Source organism: Dama dama, chromosome 26 (genome assembly GCF_033118175.1).
Source record: "Dama dama isolate Ldn47 chromosome 26, ASM3311817v1, whole genome shotgun sequence".
In the NCBI taxonomy this organism is placed as follows: domain Eukaryota; kingdom Metazoa; phylum Chordata; class Mammalia; order Artiodactyla; family Cervidae; genus Dama; species Dama dama.
In genome coordinates this window covers 57,466,741-57,487,951 of record NC_083706.1, presented here as the reverse complement: position 1 = coordinate 57,487,951, position 21,211 = coordinate 57,466,741, and the positions used below count along the sequence as shown (strand labels likewise).

The 21,211-nt window shown below is 54.3% G+C and overlaps 2 protein-coding genes and 2 long non-coding RNA genes across 12 annotated transcripts in view; 2 read left to right on the top strand and 2 right to left on the bottom strand.

Moving 5' to 3' along the window:
- The window catches only part of FAM120B (family with sequence similarity 120 member B), a 66,801-nt gene extending 66,262 nt beyond the window's left edge, over positions 1–539 (bottom strand). For 3 of the 9 annotated variants that reach the window (XM_061130051.1, XM_061130049.1, XM_061130057.1), the window contains exon 1: positions 455–508. The gene's annotated coding sequence lies outside the window, so the exon portion shown is untranslated. Of the gene's footprint in view, positions 1–454 lie in introns of all 9 variants that reach the window. The other 6 variants (XM_061130053.1, XM_061130052.1, XM_061130050.1 and 3 more) reach the window with 5 other exon arrangements.
- Positions 540–1,727: 1,188 nt separating this feature from the next.
- LOC133047009 (uncharacterized) lies at positions 1,728–11,729 on the bottom strand. Its single transcript, XR_009690642.1, has 4 exons — positions 11,626–11,729; positions 5,778–5,935; positions 5,095–5,141; positions 1,728–2,047 (listed from the first exon to the last, which is right to left on the bottom strand). It is a non-coding gene; the product is annotated as an uncharacterized LOC133047009 (long non-coding RNA).
- LOC133047010 (uncharacterized) lies at positions 7,522–11,197 on the top strand. Its single transcript, XR_009690643.1, has 3 exons — positions 7,522–7,618; positions 8,153–8,256; positions 10,602–11,197. It is a non-coding gene; the product is annotated as an uncharacterized LOC133047010 (long non-coding RNA).
- A 1,254-nt stretch (positions 11,730–12,983) lies between the features above and the next one.
- DLL1 (delta like canonical Notch ligand 1) lies at positions 12,984–20,931 on the top strand. Its single transcript, XM_061130048.1, has 11 exons — positions 12,984–13,113; positions 13,300–13,596; positions 14,237–14,297; positions 14,528–14,785; positions 16,507–16,567; positions 17,055–17,185; positions 17,282–17,451; positions 17,566–17,782; positions 18,868–19,663; positions 20,099–20,216; positions 20,310–20,931. The coding sequence occupies exons 1-11, from the start codon at positions 13,060–13,062 to the stop codon at positions 20,313–20,315; spliced, it is 2,169 nt and encodes a 722-aa protein (XP_060986031.1). The 5' UTR covers positions 12,984–13,059; the 3' UTR covers positions 20,316–20,931.
- The last annotated feature ends 280 nt before the right edge of the window (positions 20,932–21,211 follow it).

Sequence of the window (21,211 nt, the reverse complement as noted above, 5' to 3'; positions counted from 1 at the left end):
CTCTCAACTTCTACTTATTCGAAGCTCAGCTGGAATCCCCTCTCCAGTACAGAGACTTCTGTCCCCTCCTTGGCCGTCTAGGATAAACCATGTTCTCAGCCACTTAAGCGTCATCCCGCCGGCCTTTCTTCCCCCAAGGGCATGGTGCTTGCTGGGTGCTGGAGCCCCAGCTCAGGACTTAAGGGTGACTGGGGAGAGGCGCCCAAGTTCGGAGGCGCACATGCAGAGGTCAGAGGACGCCTCCCCGAGAGACGGCGGACAGGGTCACCGGGGACACGGAACGACACGCCTTTTTCCTGAGAGGGGTCGGGCCAGGGTGGCGCCGGGGAAAGCAGGCAGGGCGCACAGCTGTGGGATCGAGCGGTCAGAGAGACGCGGCTCAGGGACCGCGACGGCGCCGAATCGCGAGTGCACCCTCAGCGCCAAGGCGACAGCCCCGCAGGCCCAGCCCTACCTAGAGATGCGCCAGGACACCGGAGACGCGCCCGCGCAGCCCTCGGCCCTCAGCAGCGGTCCGCACTTCCGTTTCCCGTCGCGAGACCGCCCCGCCCGCACGGGGGCGGGGCCTGCGCGGCCGGGAGGCGACGGGAGCGCCACGCGCAGGCGCCTGAGAGCGCGTGGCGGCGCCGGGTCTGCGCCCGTTGCCTCGGAAACCGCGCTGTGCTTCCGAGGTCGGGGTCACGACTCGTTCGGCTTCCGCAGGCGTAGCCGTTGGTGCTGTGGGCGGCGCGGCTGTGTTACGCTAGGTTGGGGTCCTACGCCGCAGTTTTGCATGAGCGCCCTGAGAGGGTGCGGTGAGCTGCTGGGAGATGGCAGGCTGGACCTGAGCCCCGGGCCCGGAGGAGCAGGTCCTGAACGGGTGGACTTTCAGGCTTGGCGCTCTGTCCGCCTTGCCATCTGTCCGATTGGGAGGAGGCCGGCGCTTCCCAGCTGGGGCTGAGCAAGGACACGGTGGAGCACAGCAAGCCCTAGGTAGAGAGCCACGCTAACATGGCTGTGACGGCGACTGCCCCCCGAACTATTCTGGAGCCTACGGGTCTTCGTAGGCAGACCTGCGGTCTGGAATGGGGCGAGAGCCCAGGGCTGCCGCCAGGGCAGGGGAGGAAGTGAGGATGCGTCTCACGTTAAGGAATTTGGGCTCTGGAAGCCATGTTGTTGTTTAGTCCGACTCTTTGTGACCCCATGAACTGCAGCAGGCCTGGCTTCCGTGTCCTTCACCGTGTCCTGGGAGTTTGCTCAAACTCATGGCCATTGAGTCAGTGATGCCATCCAACCATCTCACCCTCTGTCTCCCCAGCTGGGACTCCTCTTGCCCGCAGTCTCTTCCAGCATCAGGGTCTTTCCCAATGAGATGGCTCTTCCGGAGCCAGTGGCCAGAGGATTAGAGTTTCAGCATCAGTCCTTAAAGAAGGCTGAGTGCTGAAGAACTGATGCTTTTGAATTGCGGTGCTGGAAAAGACTCTTGAGAATCCTTTGGACTGCATGAAAGTCAAACCAGTCAATCCTAAAGGAAATCAACCCTGAATGTTCATTGGAAAGAAGCCGCCATCTCGACATTGTTTTGGCAGCTGCTTTGAGGCCAGTAAGGTTCATGTTAAGGACATGCTTCCCTGGGTTGGGAGATAAGCAGCCTTCAGATTATACACAATTCCCATTCCTCTAGTCACAAAGCCAGTCTTTTATTTACAACCAAGAGAACATTTTGGTAGCCAAGTGTGATGACAGAATAACTTTGAAACCAATCTAATTTATTTTTAAATACTTGCCAAACTTCAATTAATAATATCAAGTTTTTTAAGGTGCATTTCAAAACCTATCTTTACACATGACATATCTCAGGAGGGCTGCTGCAAGCCCCAGAGAGCTTACTTTTCCTCTGGAAAGTAAGATGGTCAGATATTGTTCCTGCAGAGTCTCTTGCAGATCAAGCAGTCAAAAAACATTAACAATTTAATGGGACTTCCTTCCTGATCCAGTGGTTCGTCCTCTGCTTCTACTGCAGGGGGCACAGGTTGGATCCTTGGTCAGGGAACTAAGATCCCAAATGCTGTGGCATGGCCAAAAAAAAAAAAAAAAAATTACCAAATTGAAGTAACACCATATGTATGTATTAAACAATTCAGGAAGGGCTCTCCATTCCGTCTACAAGACTTTGATTTTTGTTGATATTTTTTTCTAAAATCAAACAGTACTCAGCACCTTATACTGGTTGGGTGCCATAGGGTCAGACAAACAGTATGTGAGATGGTCTCTAGTCATGAGTGCATGTGTAGCTGAGGAGACAAACACTTCAAATATCAGAACAAGCAAAACAGAGTGGGTTTTATAGCATGTGGATGAAGAAGGCAGGGAGGAGACAATGTGAGAATTGAACCTGGAAGGGAGGGTAGGATCTGAGGCTGGATGAGAAGGGGAAGGACTTATAGGCAGAAAGAGCAAACCTAGGAAAGAGATGGAGGTAGGGATTCAGGTGTTGTGAGGGAGCAGCCAGGCATCCCAGACTTTAGGAGCAGGAAACACATAGTGCAGACACGGGGCCAGATTATGGAGGCCGAGGCAGCAAGCTGACCAAAGCTCCCTCCCATTGCCCTGTGTCAGTCCTTACGACTTAGCAGCACTTGGTTCTACCCCACAGAACTTCAAATAAACACCTCTGTCTCCCTCCTAATACAGATGATCAAGGGTCAACAGACATTTGAGAAAGACGGGAAGGAAAAAGGAAAAAACAAATTTGGAAGAGGAAAAAATATTAAAAACTTTATTATCTGTGCTTTTGGAGATAATTTATCAGTGAAAGAAAAAGAAAAGGTATATCAAAGAGCATTCAGAAAATAAGAGCTCTTGAGAATTTTTTTAAAAAGCAATAAGTTAAATGTTAAAAATTGATTAAAGAGAAGATAAATTTGATGATGACTCTTGGATAATAGAACAAAAGGAAAAAGAGATAGAGAAAGAGGAAAACATAAGAAGGAGACCCAGCAATGCCCAGCACAACAAACCTATGAAGATTCACAGGATGGCACAGTATCACTAAATGTCAGGACACCAGGGACAAAGGGCCTTAAAGAGTTTCCATAAGGAAAAACAGGATACATTTAGGGATTGGAAACCAGGATGGCATGGAAAGTCTCAACGGAATTCCAGGAAACAAATTCAGTGGAGCACTAAGTTTCGAAATTCTGAAGAAAATAAAACATGGAATTCTACTCAAAATCAGAATATTAGTTATAAGTGTGGGAGTAAAGATTTTTTCAGATATACAGTTCAAAAATATTATCTACCAAATACTTTATCTCAGATACCTGCTGGAGGATACTCTCCAAAATTTTAAGAGGCCAAGAAAAAGGAATATTTAGGATCCAGACAGTAGGGAATCCAAGTGAAGAGAGGTGGGAAACCTCAGGTCAAAATCTAGACACACATCTCCAGGAAAAGTCAGTCCATAGAATGCTTGGGGTGTTTGAGTATTTTAAGAGGAGATCTACAGAGTTTGGTGACAATATGTAATAGATACATAGAAAAGTCAATAAGCAAATTAGGCAATTGTTGACTACAGTAAAGACAAATTGTACAAAGAAGAAAATGTAATCATAGCATATGCCTCAGCTGTGAATAATGATTCCATAATTTTAATGAGGTAAGTAATGGTAACCTAATGAAAAGGGTGCTGTAACTTTTTGAAAAAATGAGAGGCGATCATCTATGGATTCATAACTGTGTGTGTCTAGGAAATCCTGTGGAAGTGTTAAACCTTCAGTTTCTAGAATTGGAAGTTTATAGACTGTACACAACTGAAAAAGATACAGCATTAGAAAATTACTTTTAAAGAAATATGAGTAAATTTCAAACAAAATAGCTATGAGGTAAACAGAAAGGAAAAAATTGAGAGTGGGAATGCATGGTGTGGGAAATTCCTATGTTTTTGTTGTAAATCTAGAAGTACTATTTGAATTTTAAAATCCGTAGGCATATTAAAAGGAAATATATAATTAAAAGGAAATTACACTGTTTTAAAAAGTAAGTTGCATGTACAGTGATAGTAAATTGCACAATTATTACTCAAATCTGTCTAAATTCTAAAAGTTTCTTAAAATTTTTTATGGCTGTAATACATTACAGTGAAGGGGAGGAGAAGCCAAAGATTATTTCCATGTCTCTTTCCTGGGATATTGAAGGAAAAATTGTACATAGAAATCAGTTGTAAAAGGAGCACAAACATTTACATGTGACTGTTCGCATCCTTTTCCCCGCCTTCTGCGTCATACCACCTATAAACACTTTCCTGTGCCCTATTGTACACATCAGGTTTATCAGTTTGGGGAGAATCTAAAAACAGAGGATTTACATAAAACAGAAAAACAGGAGAAAAAGGAAGGAAAAAACTGCAGGTTGAAAATAGGGAGAAGTTAAGGGAAAGTATAATGTTTCCAAAAATTTGGGCAAGAAAAAAGGCCACAACCTTGAAAACAATTCTACATAGGTGATCGATGTTAAATATAGAATTGCTTTACCGCTGAAAAAGAGTGTCACTTCCTCTACCGGCTATCCTCATGTCTGTTTATGACTGCTTGGATCCCTAAAGGCTTCATGCGGTCACAAAAGAGAGCTCATCCATGTTGGAAGCCAGCAAGACAGGAAAGGTGGAGCAGACAGACGGGGGTACTCTGCCTTGATGATGTGGTTGAGCCAAACTTTAACTCAGACCACTCTACCTCCTTATCCTATGAGATGAAGTCTTTTCCTTACAGTTAAGAATATTGAATTAGAGTTTTCTGTTACCTGCAGCCCAAAGTACTGTTAACTGTTCCAGCTCTGTCCATGAAGGAATAAATCCGACAGAACTGCTCCTTCCACTCTAAACAACTAGAAAACTAGATAAAAATATATGAAATTACTATTTTCAGACACTAGGCAATAGGAAGTGAAGGATGAAGATTCTTGAAGACTGATCTTTGATAAGATTGATTAAACTGATAAACCTTTAGCTAAATTGATCATGATAGAAAGGAGACATGGGTTACCCATAATAAGGATGGGAGATGGTATCACAGATTTACTAACACTGAAGAGGTTAAAAGGAGGCTATTTGCATACCTTTAGATGAGATGAAGAAATTCCTTGAACCAAACGAATTACCAAACCTGACAAAAGAACAAACAGAAAATCTGGGTAACTTTGTATCTCTATCTCTTAAACCCTATATTTATTGAGTTGAATTTGTAAGTAAAAATACTCCAACAAAGAAAATTCCAGACCCTGGTGGTCTCAACTGGTGAATTCTATTCAAACATTGAAGATGTTAATCCTACACAAACTTTCTGAAAATCAAAGACCAGGGAACATTTCTTTCCTTGTACCATTCTTCTAGTGGCAGAAAGCAGGTCTGATTTCACTTTAGACCTCCAGTCCCTTGAGCGGTGAGTGGGTGAATGAATAAATGACTGAATTGGCCTTCTCATTGCCATGTGCTTTGGGTCTGAGAGTAGCCCCAGCTGTGAACGGTGACTGAGATAAGCCAGTCGTGGTTTCCCATGTGCCTTGACTGTCTTTGGTTCAGTGGTGACCTATGACTTTGTTTAAACCCATGAGAAATGCAGGTGGTGATGGTGGGTCATTCCCTAACGTACTCAAGCTGTTATTTGACCTGAAAACAGCTACATTTCTTGCTTCAATTAACCTACCTATGTTAATAGGAACAGTTTCAACTACACAAGAACAATTTATAGTTTATGATTGTTCCTTAAGTATTGAGACTCACCAACCATACTGCTACGTACCTGACAACACCTCCGTGCATCCCTTTGGAGAGCAGTTGACAATCACAGTGATGATTATTGAGAAACAGCCCTGGGCCCCACCCTATTTTCCTATGACAAAACAGAATTTTGAAAACAGCTCTTGATGGTGGGCCAGTGCTGTCTCCACTCTGTGTTTCCTGTGAGGTGGGGGAGGGGAGGGAGCAAGGATTAAAATGACAAGCAGGAAGGAAACTGTTGAAAAGCTTGAAAGTGTGTCTTACATTTGGAGATTAGGAAATGTGCTGATGTGAAGGTGAAGGAACATTTGCCTAAATTTGTCCCCCTTTTTTCTCCAATACTTAGGCTGTTTATCTCCAGCCCATTTACTGGAGTAGGGCTTTGCAAAGCTGTTTCCTAGCAGCAGAGTGCAGAAGGCCCGTTCACAGTACAATGGACGGGAGAGGAAAGAAAGAGCTCCGTTTGTTTAAACTGCCTCTGTCTTCATTCACAGCCTGATGTCCCTCTGCATTGTGACACCCACAATGGCACTAAGGGAATCATTGTGACCGAAAACAAACCAAAACAGAATACGAGATGCTGAAATAAAAGAGTCATACAACAATCTTGCTAAAAGGAATCTAAGTCATACATCTGAGATTTATGTTCGCTTTTGGCTCTGTGGCCTATTGGCCGGTGTTTATAATAACCATTAGAGTTTAATAAACAAAAAGGTAAACGGGAACTTGTACATTTTAAAGTTGCTTCCACAGAGAGGATGAATATGCTGAAGGCTGTTTAATAATCACTGGTCTTTGTTTGCACAACATTCGTGAGCCACCCTCCCACGCTGTTTATTTTCCTTCTAATACTCGTGCCCTGGCGGTGCCCATGTCGCCCAGCACCGTGTCTCGCACAGTCGGCCCCGCCAGCTCCCACCCCCACCGCCACCCCCAGCCCGGACCGACATCAGACGTTGCAGGAACCCACGCCCAGTTCAGCAGGCAACAGGTGGAAGGTTGAATAGCTTCACACGTTTTTCGGGAGGGGGTGGGGAGAAAGAGGAGAAAAAGGAGGGCGGGAGAGCAGGCTTTTGGGAGCCGATTTAAGGATTAGATCAGATGTTATTGCTAGTGAAAAATTAAACAGCCCGGTGCTCTGGGGAGTGCAGATTAATATATTTAGTGACTGTGCGCACAAAGGCCGCTCATTGTGGCCACGTCTGAATGCCTGTGAATAGGATGGAACATATGCGGCCTGTCACCGCAGGTGCCCACATCTGTTCCTTTGCGGGCAGATGCTCGCAGAAAGGAGGTGGGAGGCCGGGCAGGACGGCGCAGCCGCGCGGAGCCGCTCGGGTCCGGCGGGGACAAGCGGGCGGGGCGGAGTCCGGGCGGTTCCGGCCCAGCCTGCGCCCCGCCCCGCGGGCCGGTGATTGACGGGCGCCGGGACCGGCGACAGGTGCCCGCGACCTCCGGGCGGGGCGTGTCCCGGAGCGAGACCCCGGGCGGGCCCGGGTCGCTCTCGCCGCCCTTCCTTTCCCACCCGCATTGTCTGTCGCGGCCTCGGGCCGGCGACTCCAAGGTGGGGCCGCGCCTCGGTGCAGGTGACCGCGTGCGCCCCCGTGCCGCGCGCCCGGGGACCAGGGCTGGCCCGTCGACCTCGCCCTCCCAGCCCGCGCGCGTGCCCCTGCGGCGGGTGCCCGCCCTGCCGCCGCCACCCACTCCAAGCCGCTCTCTGGAGTGCCCACCGGCGCCGCACCCCCTCCAGGCAGTCCTCCGGAGCGCCTGGCCCGGCGCGTTCAGTCGGGGGCCGCTCGGGCGGGAGCGCGGAGCAGCTGCGCGGTCATCTGATCCGGACAAAGGCGCCCGGAGCCGCGCCAGGTAAACAGCGCTTTGTCATGGAGATGAGCGCGGACCGCCGGGCAGATGATCCCGGGGTCGGAGGAGCGGCCTCCGCGCCGCCAGCTGAGCCACGCGACCGCCTTTCTCATGCAAACCAGCGCATGCCTCCGCAACCCCGGCCCGCGCTGCGCCCCTGGGCATGGGGGTCCCCGCTCCGGACCACGTGGCCGAGCCGTCCTTCCACACTCGCCGCGGGTGGAAGGGAGGGGGGTGGGGAGGCCTCAAGTCCACTGGGTTTTCCCTGGGCTCTGTCCTCCTGTCCTCGTGGCCTCTGCCCCGCGCCAACCTGCTGACCACAGGTCATGGTCCTGGGTGTCTGCGGGCCGCCCCTCCTCCGAGGGACATGCTCCTGCGAGGGCAGGGGAGGCCGAGCTGCGGGGCCTCCCTGGGTGTGCTGTGTACATTTTTATCCTCAGCGAGAGGGAAGCCTGGGAACCTAAGTATAAACTAGATCGGCCCCTCTTTTCCGCTGTGGACCAATGGACGGCTCGGGTTACCGTGTGTCTTCTGTAGAGTGATCCAGACGCAACGGAGTGATCAGGTGCGAACGCCGTGCTACATTCGAGTCAGTGTGTCTTGTAAATGTCCATGCGCCTCTGGGGTTCAGTCCTTAAGAGGTAAGGAAATATCCCTAACAGCTACCCGGCACGGGTGAGGTTTTACACACAGATATCTGTAAGAGCTCCCTGGACGCCCAGCAAGCAGGCCAGTTCTCTGTTCCCTAAGGGCTGGACGATTCCAAACCTGTGACTGATGGAGACTGGGCAGAGGGCGTGTTGGTGGAGATGTGATACTAATACCAATTAATAAACTTTCTTTAGGTTCCCTTCATCATCTTCTTCTTTTTCAAGTAAGCTGGCATGTTTGATCAACACCAGATTTGCTGCCTGGAAGTTTTTCATTTTCTTGTTCTGAACAAGGACCCTAATTCTTCTTAGGAATAACAGAACTTGTCTGTTGGGTATACAGTATTCAGTTGGCCTAAGAAAACACAAACCCCCTCAAGTCTCCAGACTTGTTTACACAGAAAACTGAACCTGAGTCTGGCTTAGAGTCTGGAGCCTATTCTGGGCATTGTTCACTGCAATCTGCCCAGACCCTCCTCCCCCAGCCACAACCTCCACCACACATGTTCCGCAGGAACAGAACCTTTCTTTGGGCAAAGGAGATGGAAACAGGATTGGGTGACCACAGTGTCAGCTCACACACTGCTGAGAGTGGCATATTTAATTTGATAAAATGATGGTCATAAGCTTTTATTCCCATGAGGCCTAGTAAATGGTGGGTAAAATAATCAGGGTTTCCAACAAATAGATAACTCAGTTGCAGTTGTTGTAGCCGTGGTTCTGATTATACAACTGAACCTACCCTGGTCACTGGGGTCATTCAGGCTACAAGCTATGCATGCCTGGCAAAAATAAAACACCAACACCAGGCGGCAAATCCCTCTCTCCACTCCTGTGTCTGATATATTGGGTGCCTTCTAAGCCCTAATGAGCCTCACTTTGTACAGTAAATTTGCTGAGACATCAAAAAGTATTTAAAAGAAAGTTTTCTGCTTTTTCCTAATGAGCTAGGTGAGGATTTATGGAGTGTGGGGGAGGAGGGAATCTGGCTGCTACAGCCAACACGGGGCAAATCTATTTAACATAGTCAAGCTTAAGCTCCCTCCTGCATTTAGGGGGTTCAGAGCACTTAGTTGCGGGAGTATACAGACATGCAGTTAGGGAGTGAAAAAACGCCATTTGGTTCGGAGCAGATGGCTGGCTAGGGGGCTGATGGCGTCTAAAGGCGTGTCATCCCCCTTCAGCCTGAATCCCTAAGGGCTCCCCTTGTCTTCCCAATCAATGAAAATTAAAGAGCAAAGAAAGGGTGAATAGTTGGACCTCGAGTCTCTCTTTTGTTCATCTCAGCTACTGGTGTGCAGGAGTTAAACTACAACAGACTCCTATAGAAACACTGAAGTTAAACAGTCTCCCGTTAGCTCCGCTTTGAAAGGAAGAGGGGGAGAGTGACCAACGTGGGAGGGGGGAGAGAAGGAGAAGAAGATAGAGAGAGAACGGGAGGAAGAAAGTGGAGGAAAGAAGAGCAAGAAGAAGAGAAAGGACAAGAAAAGGGCTTTCTGCTTGATTTCCCCAATACAGAATCGCGTGGCATAAATTAAGCTGGAAAAGAATGAACGCTTTGGGCAGGATTCTGATGGATTTTACGATGCCTTTCAGTTCCGCTTTGCCTCTGTAATCGAGAAATCTGTGCCATGTCAATTTAACAAATACTTGATACTGAGGGGGGTTTGTTAAAGATTTGGGGCAAGTCTTCCCCCCACCCCAAGGTTTAAGCCCTTGCGCGTGGAACTTTTTATTTCCAGTTTTCTAAACAGTTATTCAAATGAACCTGTTTCTCACTTCCATTTTCTAATTAAAAGGTTCCTGATATTTCATTTCTTACTGAAATCTACTCTCAGTCTGGAAGCACAGAGGACTTAGATCTCGTGTTCCTTTCCTTGGCCCCCTCCTGCTCCTGGAACCCTCTCAGCTCTCCCCACCCACCTCTCTCCCTCTCCCTCTCCTCTCTCCCTCTCTCTCTCACGTAAACACACCAGCTTCCATGCATTAGGGAGCAGAGTTCTGAGAAATTAGCTTTCAGAGGAAACATGGATGTAGTGAAAAAAGGATGCTGACACTAGGTGGCAAGATTAAATTAGGATTCGCGCTGGTCCAGCCCGGTGGTGATGCAGTGAGTCCTCAAGAAATCCCCAGCGGGAGGCCACACTGGGGTTGCCACCATCATGGGGCCACAAGAAGGTTTGAAGTCTCCATTTGTTCTGAGCCAAACTGTAGGGGGTTCTGGTGGGGTCCAAGCCTGCCTTTCTCACCTCAGCCTTGGATTACATTACTTGTGATTAATTCTTTGCTTCTCTGGCAACAGTGGAAAACCTAAAATCTGTCCTGAAACTTGATAGGTATTTGGGAGCCTGTTGCCTAACAGCTGGAGGGATGACCATGGAGGACTTCAGCTTGGTCTTTGAGGATTTTCCCTCTCCCCGGGCGTTATGTGATCTCAACATCTGCCTCAATGAAAGCCACATTTTGCCAGGACAGTGCAGTCCCTACCAATAAGCCGGCTGCAGCACACCTCTGGCGAGGCCGTAGTGACCGGGCGCCCTGCGCGGTATTGCTCATCAACTTGACCTTTACTCCACGCTCACACCTTTCACCCTGGATGACGCTGCGCGGGTGTTGGGGGTTGGGGAGACGGAAGGAGGAGCAGATAGGGGTGGGATAGAGACCTCAACGTGAGCCCTGCGCGAGGCTGGATGCCAGAGTGGGAGTCCCTGCCCCACCTTAATTCTGCACTGTGCCCGCAAGCTTGAAAGCAACTTAGATAGCGCATTGTGAGATAACGTGCGTTCTTGGCCCTCCCAATAAACTCATTTCCCTTAAAAAAAAAAGAAAAAAAGAAAAGTTCTAGTGTCTGATGGACGCGTAAAAACCTAATAAGGTGATGGTTGTGCGAAGGTGGCGGGCTGGGGGGGCCATGCTGGAGAGGCTTTAGAACATGTGCCGGACATTGTTGCAGAGGCCGCCGCGCGCGCGGAGGGGAGCTCTTTCTCTCTGCATTGTGCGGGGAGCAGGTGCGGTCTGCATTACCATACAGCTGAGCGCACAAAGAGCCACTGATTCAGCCGCGCACAATAACAGACTGCCTTAATGACAGCCACGCGAACGACACACACCAAACTCACTTTTTACCAAGCAGAGGGAGGCCGAGGGGGGAATACCCAGGAGAGAGACCCAGGAAAGGTGGCGGAGGCCGCGAATCGCGCCCAGAAGGGTGTGTGTGTGTGTGTTGGGGGCGGAGGGGGGGCGGCGGTTGGAGACGTCAGGATCCCCGGCGCTACCCGGACCCCGCCCCCAGCGGTGGCCGACCCGTGCGAGGACACCCCGAGCTCGAGGAAACGGGGTCCCCGAGGGCGCCGCGCTCACCTCTGCGTTTCCAGACGCAGAGTCGCTGTCCGGGAGGCGTCTGGGTGTCAGAGCTTTCCAAACTTCCCGAAACTGCCGCTGCCCTTTGGCCACCGTCTGCCCACTGCTCACACCCTCCCCTCCCTGCGCCCCGGTCCCCCGCCCCAGAGACTCCTCCTTAGGAAGAGGCTGCCCGAGCGGAGGGGCGGCCCACTGGGGACTGGGCTTCCGACTTACCCCCCTCCCCCCACACCCCAGGACCCGGCCACGGCCGGAGAGGGGACGGAGGCGGGCGCCGCGGCGACCGGAGCGTTCCCAAGGCCGGACGCGGCCTCACCCGCCCGGCGGCTCTCGGCCGGGCCAGGGCACAGCGCCGCCCCCGCGCGTCCCGGGCCTCTGCGGGCCTGCGGCCGGAGGGCAGCGCCAAGGAGCCCGGGCGGCGGCACCCGCCTCGGGCGCAGAGGGGATTCTTGCGGTGAACGTTTTGCAGGAATGTAAATGAGTGCGTTTAGGGCGGCGGGGGCTGGGGGCGGGGGCAGGGGAGGACCGGGGGCGGGGAGGGTGGGGGCGGGGAGGAGGGTTGCACATTTTACAGCTCACTGACCATTTGGCGATCCATTGAGAGGAGGGTTTGGAAAAGTGGCTCCTTTGTGACAGCTCTCGCCAGATTGGGGGGCTGCTCATTTGCATCTCATTAGCCATGCGGGCGGCCAGCGGGATATAAGGCGGCGGCGCCGGGAGAGCCCGAGCCCCTTCGCGCCCGCGGAACCCCGGCCGGCGCCGCACTGGACGCACAGCCAGGCGCGCAGCTTCCGCCTCGACCCGGTCCGGGACCCCGGGCGTTGACCTGGATGGCATTGGCTGGGTCCCTGGGAAAGCCTCGAGTCCAGGGCGCTCCCGGGACCGCCGCCCCCGAGTGAGCCGGCCGGGCCGCTCCCGCTCCACGGCCCCGGATTACTGCCTCGCGCGTGGGATTTCCAGACCGCAGCTCGATAAACGGACTCGCGAGGAGCCCTGCAGCTCGTTGGGAATCGGGCTGATTATCTGGACGCTTTCTCTCCCCTCTTTCTTTCTTTTTTTTCTTCCCCCTGCCAACAAGCTTGAGACAAAACCAGGAAGCAGACGACCCCTACCTACTCGCTCTTTGGAAGAAAGAGGGGAAAACCGAAAGTTGCCGCGCCAGGAGCTGTCTTTCCGGAGAGACTCCCCTTTTTCTCTCGCGCATCCCCGGGGCCGCTGTCGCCTCCTCAAGGAGGACCTAAGGAACCTCGGCCTCCGAAAGAGCCGAAGCCGGACCCTTCAGGAGAGAAGTCCGGATTATCTCGGCCCGAGGCAGAGCGGCGGCGCTCTCCTGCCCGAGCTCCCGGGGACACCTTCCTGCTCCAGCGTCCCCTGACGACTTCGGAAGACAAGGCGGGGGGACGCGAGGGGGGCCGGCGCCGCGGGCGGTGCACCATGGGCGGGCGGTGCGCCCTGGCCCTCGCCGTTCTCTCGGCTCTGCTGTGCCAGGTCAGCTGCCGCGCGGGGCCCCGGGGCCGCGCCGTCGGGTGGGCCGTCAGCTGGGCGCCCCGGCGGCCTGTGGCGTCGGGGGGGGGGACCCCGGGGAGCGGGCCGCGCGGGGGGCAGCGCCCAGGGAAGGACGCGGCCGGGCGGGATCCCCAAGCCAGGCGCTCCACGCGTTCGGCTCACCCGCAGGTCTGGAGCTCCGGGGTGTTCGAGCTGAAGCTGCAGGAGTTCGTCAACAAGAAGGGGCTGCTGGGGAACCGCAACTGCTGCCGCGGGGGCGCGGGGCCGCCGCCTTGTGCCTGCAGGACCTTCTTCCGCGTGTGCCTCAAGCACTACCAGGCCAGCGTGTCCCCCGAGCCGCCCTGCACCTACGGCAGCGCCGTCACCCCGGTGCTGGGCATCGACTCCTTCAGCCTCCCAGACGGCGCGGGCGCGGACCCCGCCTTCAGCAACCCCATCCGCTTCCCCTTTGGCTTCACCTGGCCGGTGAGCGCCGCACCTGAGGGCGCGGGGCGGGCGGGGAGGACCGGGAGGCCGAGGCGCGGCTGGGGGGGGGGGGGGGTGCCCGGGCCGGTGGGCGCCACGCTCTGCGGGGCCCTGGGGCACCGCCTCCACGAGGCGGTGGCAGCGGCGAGGGGGTGGTGCGCGGGGTGACAGCCAGGGTAGAGTGAGGCGGAGAGGCCGAGGTCCTGGGACATTTCCGTGTCCGGTCTGCGCGCCGAGCCGCGGAGTTGAAAGGACCCCTTCACGTGGGAGAATCCCAGTTCCGCAGCTCCTGGACCGGCCGGTTGTCAGTCGCCCTCGCAGCCTGGCCGCCCCCAGCGCCTCTCCCTGGCTCCTTCCCCAGAAGACTGCACACAAGCCCCTCCAGCCCCGCCTGCTCCGCGGTCTTCTTTCTTTCTTTCAAACGCGATATCCTGTATTAACAGGCTGAAAAAACATGTCAGGAAACCACTCTTGAAAGTTGTTCCATATCCTTAAGGAAAGTGAAATCAGGCAAGAGAGATACACAGACCCTCCCCAGGACACGCTGCGCACGGATCTGCAGCCACTCGGTTGCCCGGGATCCTTTGATTCTTTTGTAAACAGTTCTGGTTTGTCTACTGTCTTTCTGTCCTTCCTCCAGGGAACCTTCTCTCTGATCATTGAAGCTCTCCACACAGATTCTCCTGATGACCTTGCAACAGGTACAAACAATCCCCCCAAACTCCCAAACTATGTGAACTGCTTCCCTAGTTAGTCTGTATTTAACTTCAAATCTTCCTGGAAACAAGTGTCTATGCCTTTCATTCTGCCAGTTCTTCTGGGAGGTCCAGGAGAAGGGTTAAGCCTCCCTACCTGGCATCCTTTCCTTCTCCCCAATTCCCCAAGCTTCGGGGTTCTCAGTCAGAACCAATAGGGCGTCCTCTTTCTACAGAGAACCCAGAAAGACTTATCAGCCGCCTGGCCACGCAGAGGCACCTGACGGTCGGCGAGGAGTGGTCTCAGGACCTGCACAGCAGCGGCCGCACAGACCTGAAGTACTCCTATCGATTTGTGTGTGATGAGCACTACTTCGGGGAAGGCTGCTCCGTCTTCTGCCGCCCCCGAGATGACGCCTTCGGCCACTTCACCTGCGGGGAGAGAGGGGAGAAAGTCTGCAACCCTGGCTGGAAGGGCCAGTACTGCACAGAGCGTGAGTCCCAGGGAGGGAGGCCACCGCCCTCAGCTTGTTCCCCCAGGCCTGCACTCCTGAGCAGGGGGGCATATTCTCGGGGCTGCTGGGATCCTGTGATTTTAGCCCCAGGGAGATGTTCTGGGGGGTGGAAACTGGGCCAGGGAGCCAGAGAGATTAGTTGAGACCTCATAGTCAGCCAGAGGCGGGTTGGGGTCGACTCAGACGTTGTAACTTCCGCAATGGGAAGCTGCCTTTCTTAATCAGGGAGGATTTTGGACACAGGGCCAGGGGTCAGGAAGTAAGCCAAAGGGAAGGGAGGGAGGAAGGAAGGGAGGAACAGAGAGGAGGCTGTGTGCAGGGCATGCTTTTACCAAAGGAGTTCTCTTTGCGAGACAGCGTCTCATTGAAGAGAGCTTCATTCTCTCCAGAGTTGGTGTGCTCGGCCTCTCTGCAGAGCCAGTGTATTTAAAAACATCCCACTGTTTGTGACAGTTTCACTTGTGGGGGACGTGAGTCTGCCAGCTCTGCTTGGGGAGGGGCTCGCTTGCCCTGTTGTGGGGTGCTCACAGCACCCTACCCGGGAAGGAAATACCTTCACAGGAGTGACTCCGGCCCTGCCTGCCCGCAGCTCTGTGTTCTCACAGGTGCAGGCTGCGGGACCCGGCTGGCTCCTGGGCCTTAGTTCAGCTGGACCCCAGGTGCCTCACTGCCCCCCGCCTCACTCCAGGTCTCCCCAGAGTCAGGTGGGGAGCCTCCCCCAGAAACCCCAGGGCGCCTCCTCCTGCCCAGAGCCCAGGAACCTTCTCCTGTAGGGTAGAACCCCTCACTGGGAGGGGCACTTTATCAGTTCTGATTTGGTCCTGCCTCCAGCGTCACGGTTGCTCAGCCTGCTCAACTTTCGGCTCCTTTGAGCTTGCCTTGGCCAGAGCTGGCTCTGTTGTCCTGAAAACTTGTGGGGCGGCTCATTAATGAGTCTCCTCGCCAGGAGAAGGAAGCCAGCCCGGAGCCTCAGCCTCCAGCACCGCCCCCCCCCCCCCCCCCCCCCCGCTTCCCCGCCACCACCTCCGGGACCTCAGGCTTGCCTGCTGCCTCCCTCCTGGCTACCCGCCCTCTCCTTCGCCGTGGGGTAGCCATAAACTTAAACTTTTTTCTTCTTATTCAAACACTGGAGTCTCTCCCTGCCCCCAGCTCGCGCGTGCCATCGATTAGATCTCTCCGGGGATAGGCGGCTGGGACGCACGCCTGTTCCCATTGGCGGAAAGGGTGCACGTGCATGTGTGTGTGTGTGTGTGTGTGTGTGTACATGCTAGGGGTGTGTGTGAGGGGTGGGGGCTTGGGGTGTGAGGGGGAGGCCGGTATTGTTGCACTGGGGCAGCTGCTGGGAGAGAACAGACAATAGAGCAGCTGTCTTGCCCTGGTACTCTGCATACCAGCTGTCCACCCTTATCTACACACACACTTTCTGGGTATTAAGAGGTGGAGCTTTGTGCATAGAATTGGGAAGTGGGGGAGGAGGAGGGGGAAGGACTTCTGACCCTCTCTTAGAAGAAAAGGGGCCTGTGGGGGTGGGGGCTTCCGCGCTCTTTTGTCCTTGAGCTGCTGTGTTAAGAAGAATGCTCCTCTCGTTGAGTAAAGTCCGATGCCAGGGCCGGGGGCTCGCTGGCCCGCTGGGCACGGCTCACAGCTCCCTCGTACTGGAGCGCTCTGGTGGGCTTGACCCCGTGCCTTTCCTCTTGCAGCCATCTGTTTGCCAGGGTGCGATGAGCAGCATGGATTTTGTGACAAGCCAGGGGAATGCAAGTAAGTTTGCAAAAGTTGCTTCTTTCTTTTTCTTCTTGTCCTTTTACTCCTAGTGTATTAGCAAAGTGTCTCTAGATGATCCTTTGAAAAACTCAGGTAAGATTAGCTGTTTGCGGGGTGGGGGAGCTTTTTGTTCTGGTGTTTCTACTTAATACATACCTGGACAGTTGTTGAATCAAGGTAGTCATTCACCTAAGCTACTCAGTGGCTGTGGAACTTACAGATGAGATTTTAAAAGAATTGACAGAGAAAAGGAGAGTGTTTAGTAGGTTAGAATCACCTAGAGATGCTGCCCTGGTTGACCCTCATGCCGAATCAGACCCTCTGAGGCAGGACTGAGCTGTCCTTGGGGTTTAAAGATCCTGAGGACCGCCCAAGCCTCATGAGGACCAGCAGTGCTGGTGCTGTTGGAGGTGACGTCTTGTGCTCAGGGAAGGTGTTGCTGTGAACCCAGCAGCAGCGTCCACTGACTGTCCTCTCTCCTAAGGTGCAGAGTGGGCTGGCAGGGCCGGTACTGCGACCAGTGCATTCGGTACCCAGGCTGTCTCCACGGCACCTGCCAGCAGCCCTGGCAATGCAACTGCCAGGAAGGCTGGGGGGGCCTTTTCTGCAACCAGGGTAAGCTTCCGCCCCCGCAGCCTTCCTGCCTGGGCTCGGTCATAGGCGAGGACGTCTCCCTCATCTCTCCTCCTCACCCCGTCTCCACCCTTGCAGACCTCAACTACTGCACGCACCACAAGCCCTGCAGGAACGGGGCCACCTGCACCAACACAGGCCAAGGGAGCTACACGTGCTCTTGCCGGCCTGGGTACACGGGGGCCAACTGTGAGACGGAGGTGGACGAGTGCAGCGCCGGGCCTTGCAGGAACGGAGGGAGCTGCACGGTGAGTCCAGCCACCGCCGACTCTCCCATCGAGCCGGGAGCCCTGGTTTGAGACAGATCGTGTGGGTCCTTGGGAGCGACTAGGAAAGCTTTCTTTGTCTTCTCCATTACTCAGGACCTTGAGAACAGCTACTCCTGCACCTGCCCACCCGGCTTCTACGGCAGGGTCTGCGAGCTGAGTGCCATGGTGTGTGCCGATGGCCCCTGCTTCAATGGGGGCCGGTGCTCCGACAACCCCGAGGGAGGGTACACCTGCCGCTGCCCTGCGGGCTTCTCCGGCTTTAATTGTGAGAAGAAGATGGATTCCTGCAGTTCCTTGCCTTGTTCCAATGGTAAGGGGGCCGCCTGACCCACCTGAGACTTTGTCTGGGGGTCCACATTGATGAGAAGCATGTGGGTTTAGTTTCAAGCTGAGTTCATCACTGTGAGCTGCCTTGAGTCTCAGAAGCCTTTTTGTCTGAACAATGAGAAACTTCAGAGAAGTCTTATCCTTAAGTCTGGAAACGCCCAGGGAGCTAGAAAGGCAGGCAGGAGTGTCCCTTCCCTGCAGGACCGGCTCGGGTGGAGATGCAGTGACTCGCTTGCAGTCCTGCGGTTCCTCAGGGGCTCGAGACCCCAGTGTCAGTGGGTCCACCCTCGCAACAGCCCAGCCGCTGCATGTTTAGGGGCCAGCCCAACTCCGCTTGGTCAGCAAGCAGAGCCGGCTGGTGAGACTGCGTGGTCTCCACGAGTGGGCGGGATGCCCCACGGAAACCCACGGGCAGGGGCAGCTGGGCCCAGACAGTCCGGACCGTCTTGGGTGCTTCTGCGCTGAACATGATCGTGGACAAGAGAGGAATCACCTTGCTTTGCTCTCCTTGTGCTCTACAGGCAGCCCTGGGGTCAAGCTCTTTCTCCGGTTTGTTTCCAGCCATTGAACCAATAGAGCATTGGATGCTTAATCTTTAGAGAGGCAAAATAAGGAGGGTTAGCAGACTTGGCTCTGGAAGGACAAAGACCCATCCCTAGCCCCCTCCCTTCCTTTCTTCTTTTCTCTTTCTTTCTGTTTCAATTCTTGCTCTTCACTAACTGAAACCACAGCAAGCGCATCGTCCTCTTTAAGCCTCGGTTTCCTCATCTGTGAACTGGGTCCTCTGCTGGCTTGCTGTGAAGATGAATTCAGCAGTGCAGGCAAAGCACTTTGCTTGGGGCATGTCAGGAGGTGTCAGCCTGTATTTTTTATGTAATTTGCGGTTTTGGGCCAGAACCCTGCCCCCTGCCCACCCCTGCCATGGGCTGGCATGTGACGCGTGTTGTCTCAGTGCTGGCCTCTGTCTGGCCCGCCTCTCTCTGCTCTGGTGTGCGGCCCGGTGGCAGAGGCAGCAGATGCCCCAGGACGTTTCCCAGGTGACAAACCGCCACCCTGTCTATGTCCCAGGTGCGCAGTGCGTGGACCTCGGCGACACATACGTCTGCCGCTGCCAGGTCGGCTTCTCCGGGAGGCACTGTGACGACAACGTGGATGACTGTGCCTCCTCCCCGTGTGCCCACGGGGGCACCTGCCGGGACGGCGTGAATGAGTACTCCTGCACCTGCCCCCCCGGGTACACGGGCAGGAACTGCAGTGCCCCCGTCAGCAGGTGTGAGCACGCACCCTGCCACAACGGGGCCACCTGCCACGAGCGGGCCTTCCGCTACCTGTGTGAGTGCGCCCGGGGCTACGGGGGCCCCAACTGCCAGTTCCTGCTCCCCGAGCCGCCCCCGGGCCCCGTGGTGGTGGACCTCACGGAGAAGTACGTGGAGGGCCAGGCCGGCCCGTTCCCCTGGGTGGCCGTCGGGGCGGGTGTGGTGCTGGTCCTCACGCTGCTGCTGGGCTGTGCCGCCACGGTGGTGTGCGTGCGGCTGAGGCTGCAGAAGCGTCGGCCCCCCGCAGACCCCTGCCGGGGGGAGACAGAGACCATGAACAACCTGGCCAACCGCCAGCGGGAGAAGGACATCTCTGTTAGTGTCATCGGGGCCACACAGATCAAGAACACCAACAAAAAGGCAGACTTTCACGCCGAGCCCGGCGCGGAGAAAAACGGCCTCAAGGCTCGAGACCCCACCGTGGGCTACAACCTGCTGCAGGGCCTCAAGGGTGCTGCAGCCACGGCGGACCCCCACGGCAAGCGTGATGCCAAGTGCCAGCCCCAGGGCTCTGTGGGGGAGGAGAAGGGCACCCCGACACTCAGAGGGTGAGTGCTTCAGTCTGGAGGGGGCACATGGGGAGGCCAGCTGGGCAGGGGGCCAGCTGGAGAGGGTGCCCCGACACCCGAGGGGTGTGCAGGACAGGCTGGGCAGGGGGCCAGCTGGAGAGGGTGCCCTGACACCCGAGGGGTGTGCAGGACAGGCTGGGCAGGGGGCCAGCTGGAGAGGGTGCCCCGACACCCGAGGGGTGTGCAGGACAGGCTGGGCAGGGGAGCCAGCCAGGGAGGACACCGTGAAACCCGAGGGATGGGCAGGAAAGCCTGGGCAGGAGAGCCAGCTGAAGAGGGCACCCCGACACTCAAGGAATGTGCAGGATAGGCTGGGCAGGGGGGCCAGCTGGGTGTGTTCCTCCAAGCTCTGGTCATTTTCCTGTTCAAAAATGTTTTCGTGTGTTGACTGTGGCTCTTTCATTTTCCCTCTAGTGGAGAAGCATCTGAAAGAAAAAGGCCGGACTCTGTGTACTCTGCTTCAAAAGACACAAAGTACCAGTCAGTGTATGTCATATCCGAGGAGCAGGATGAGTGTGTCATCGCCACTGAGGTCAGAGAGGGCTTGCGAGGCCCGCCTGCAGCCGGGGAGCCAGAACGGAGCCTCCGGCCTGCGCTAACCACCCCTGTCTCCTGGGCCCTCTAGGTGTGACGTGGAGGTGACGGGGCAAGTTCCATTTCTGCAGAACAAGGTGTCGGCCCCGACGATGCTGCTGGGAGGAGCGGGCATGCTCCTGACTGCTGCTGGAAGCCAGGTCCTCTTCCTGCCAGGGTGGCGGGCGCTCCCGCGGCTGCTGCTCTGCCTCTAGGACGTTTCCATTGCACTATGGACAGTTGCTTTTAAAAAATATATATTTAAATGAATGGACTTGATCACTACGTAAGAAGCACGCACTGCCTGAAGTGTATATTTTGGATTCTTATGAGCCAGTCTTCTCTTGAATTAGAATCACAAACACTGCCTTTATTGTCCTTTTTGATACTAAAATGTGTTTTTCTAGGTGGAAAAAATGTGCGTTATTTTTTGGACTTGTAAAAATATTTTTCATGATATCTGTAAAGCTTGAGTATTTTGTGATGTTCATTTTTTTATAATTTAAATTTTTGGTAAATATGTACAAAGGCACTTCGGGTCAATGTGACTATATTTTTTGTATATAAATGTATTTATGGAATATTGTGCAAATGTTATTTGAGTTTTTTACTGTTTTGTTAATGAAGAAATTCCTTTTTAAAATATTTTTCCAAAATAAATATTATGAATAACATCCAGAGGTGTGCTTACTCACCCCTCCTCCGAGTACACTCATCTAAGACCCTGAGGACAGACGCGGCCTCTGCTGTTTGCGTAGTTTCATTGAATTGATGACGAGCAACTTCCCTTGCTCCTCTGCCCCTCAAAGAGCCCTCCGGGAGTTGCCATCAGGATGAAGAAGGGGCAGGTGCCTTGCTGTGGACTGTCTTGCTCCTAAGCAGCCCCTGGACTCCAGGGCAACACGAGGCCCGAGCCCCTGCACCTCCTGTCTGGTCGGAGCCGAGAACCCTGGA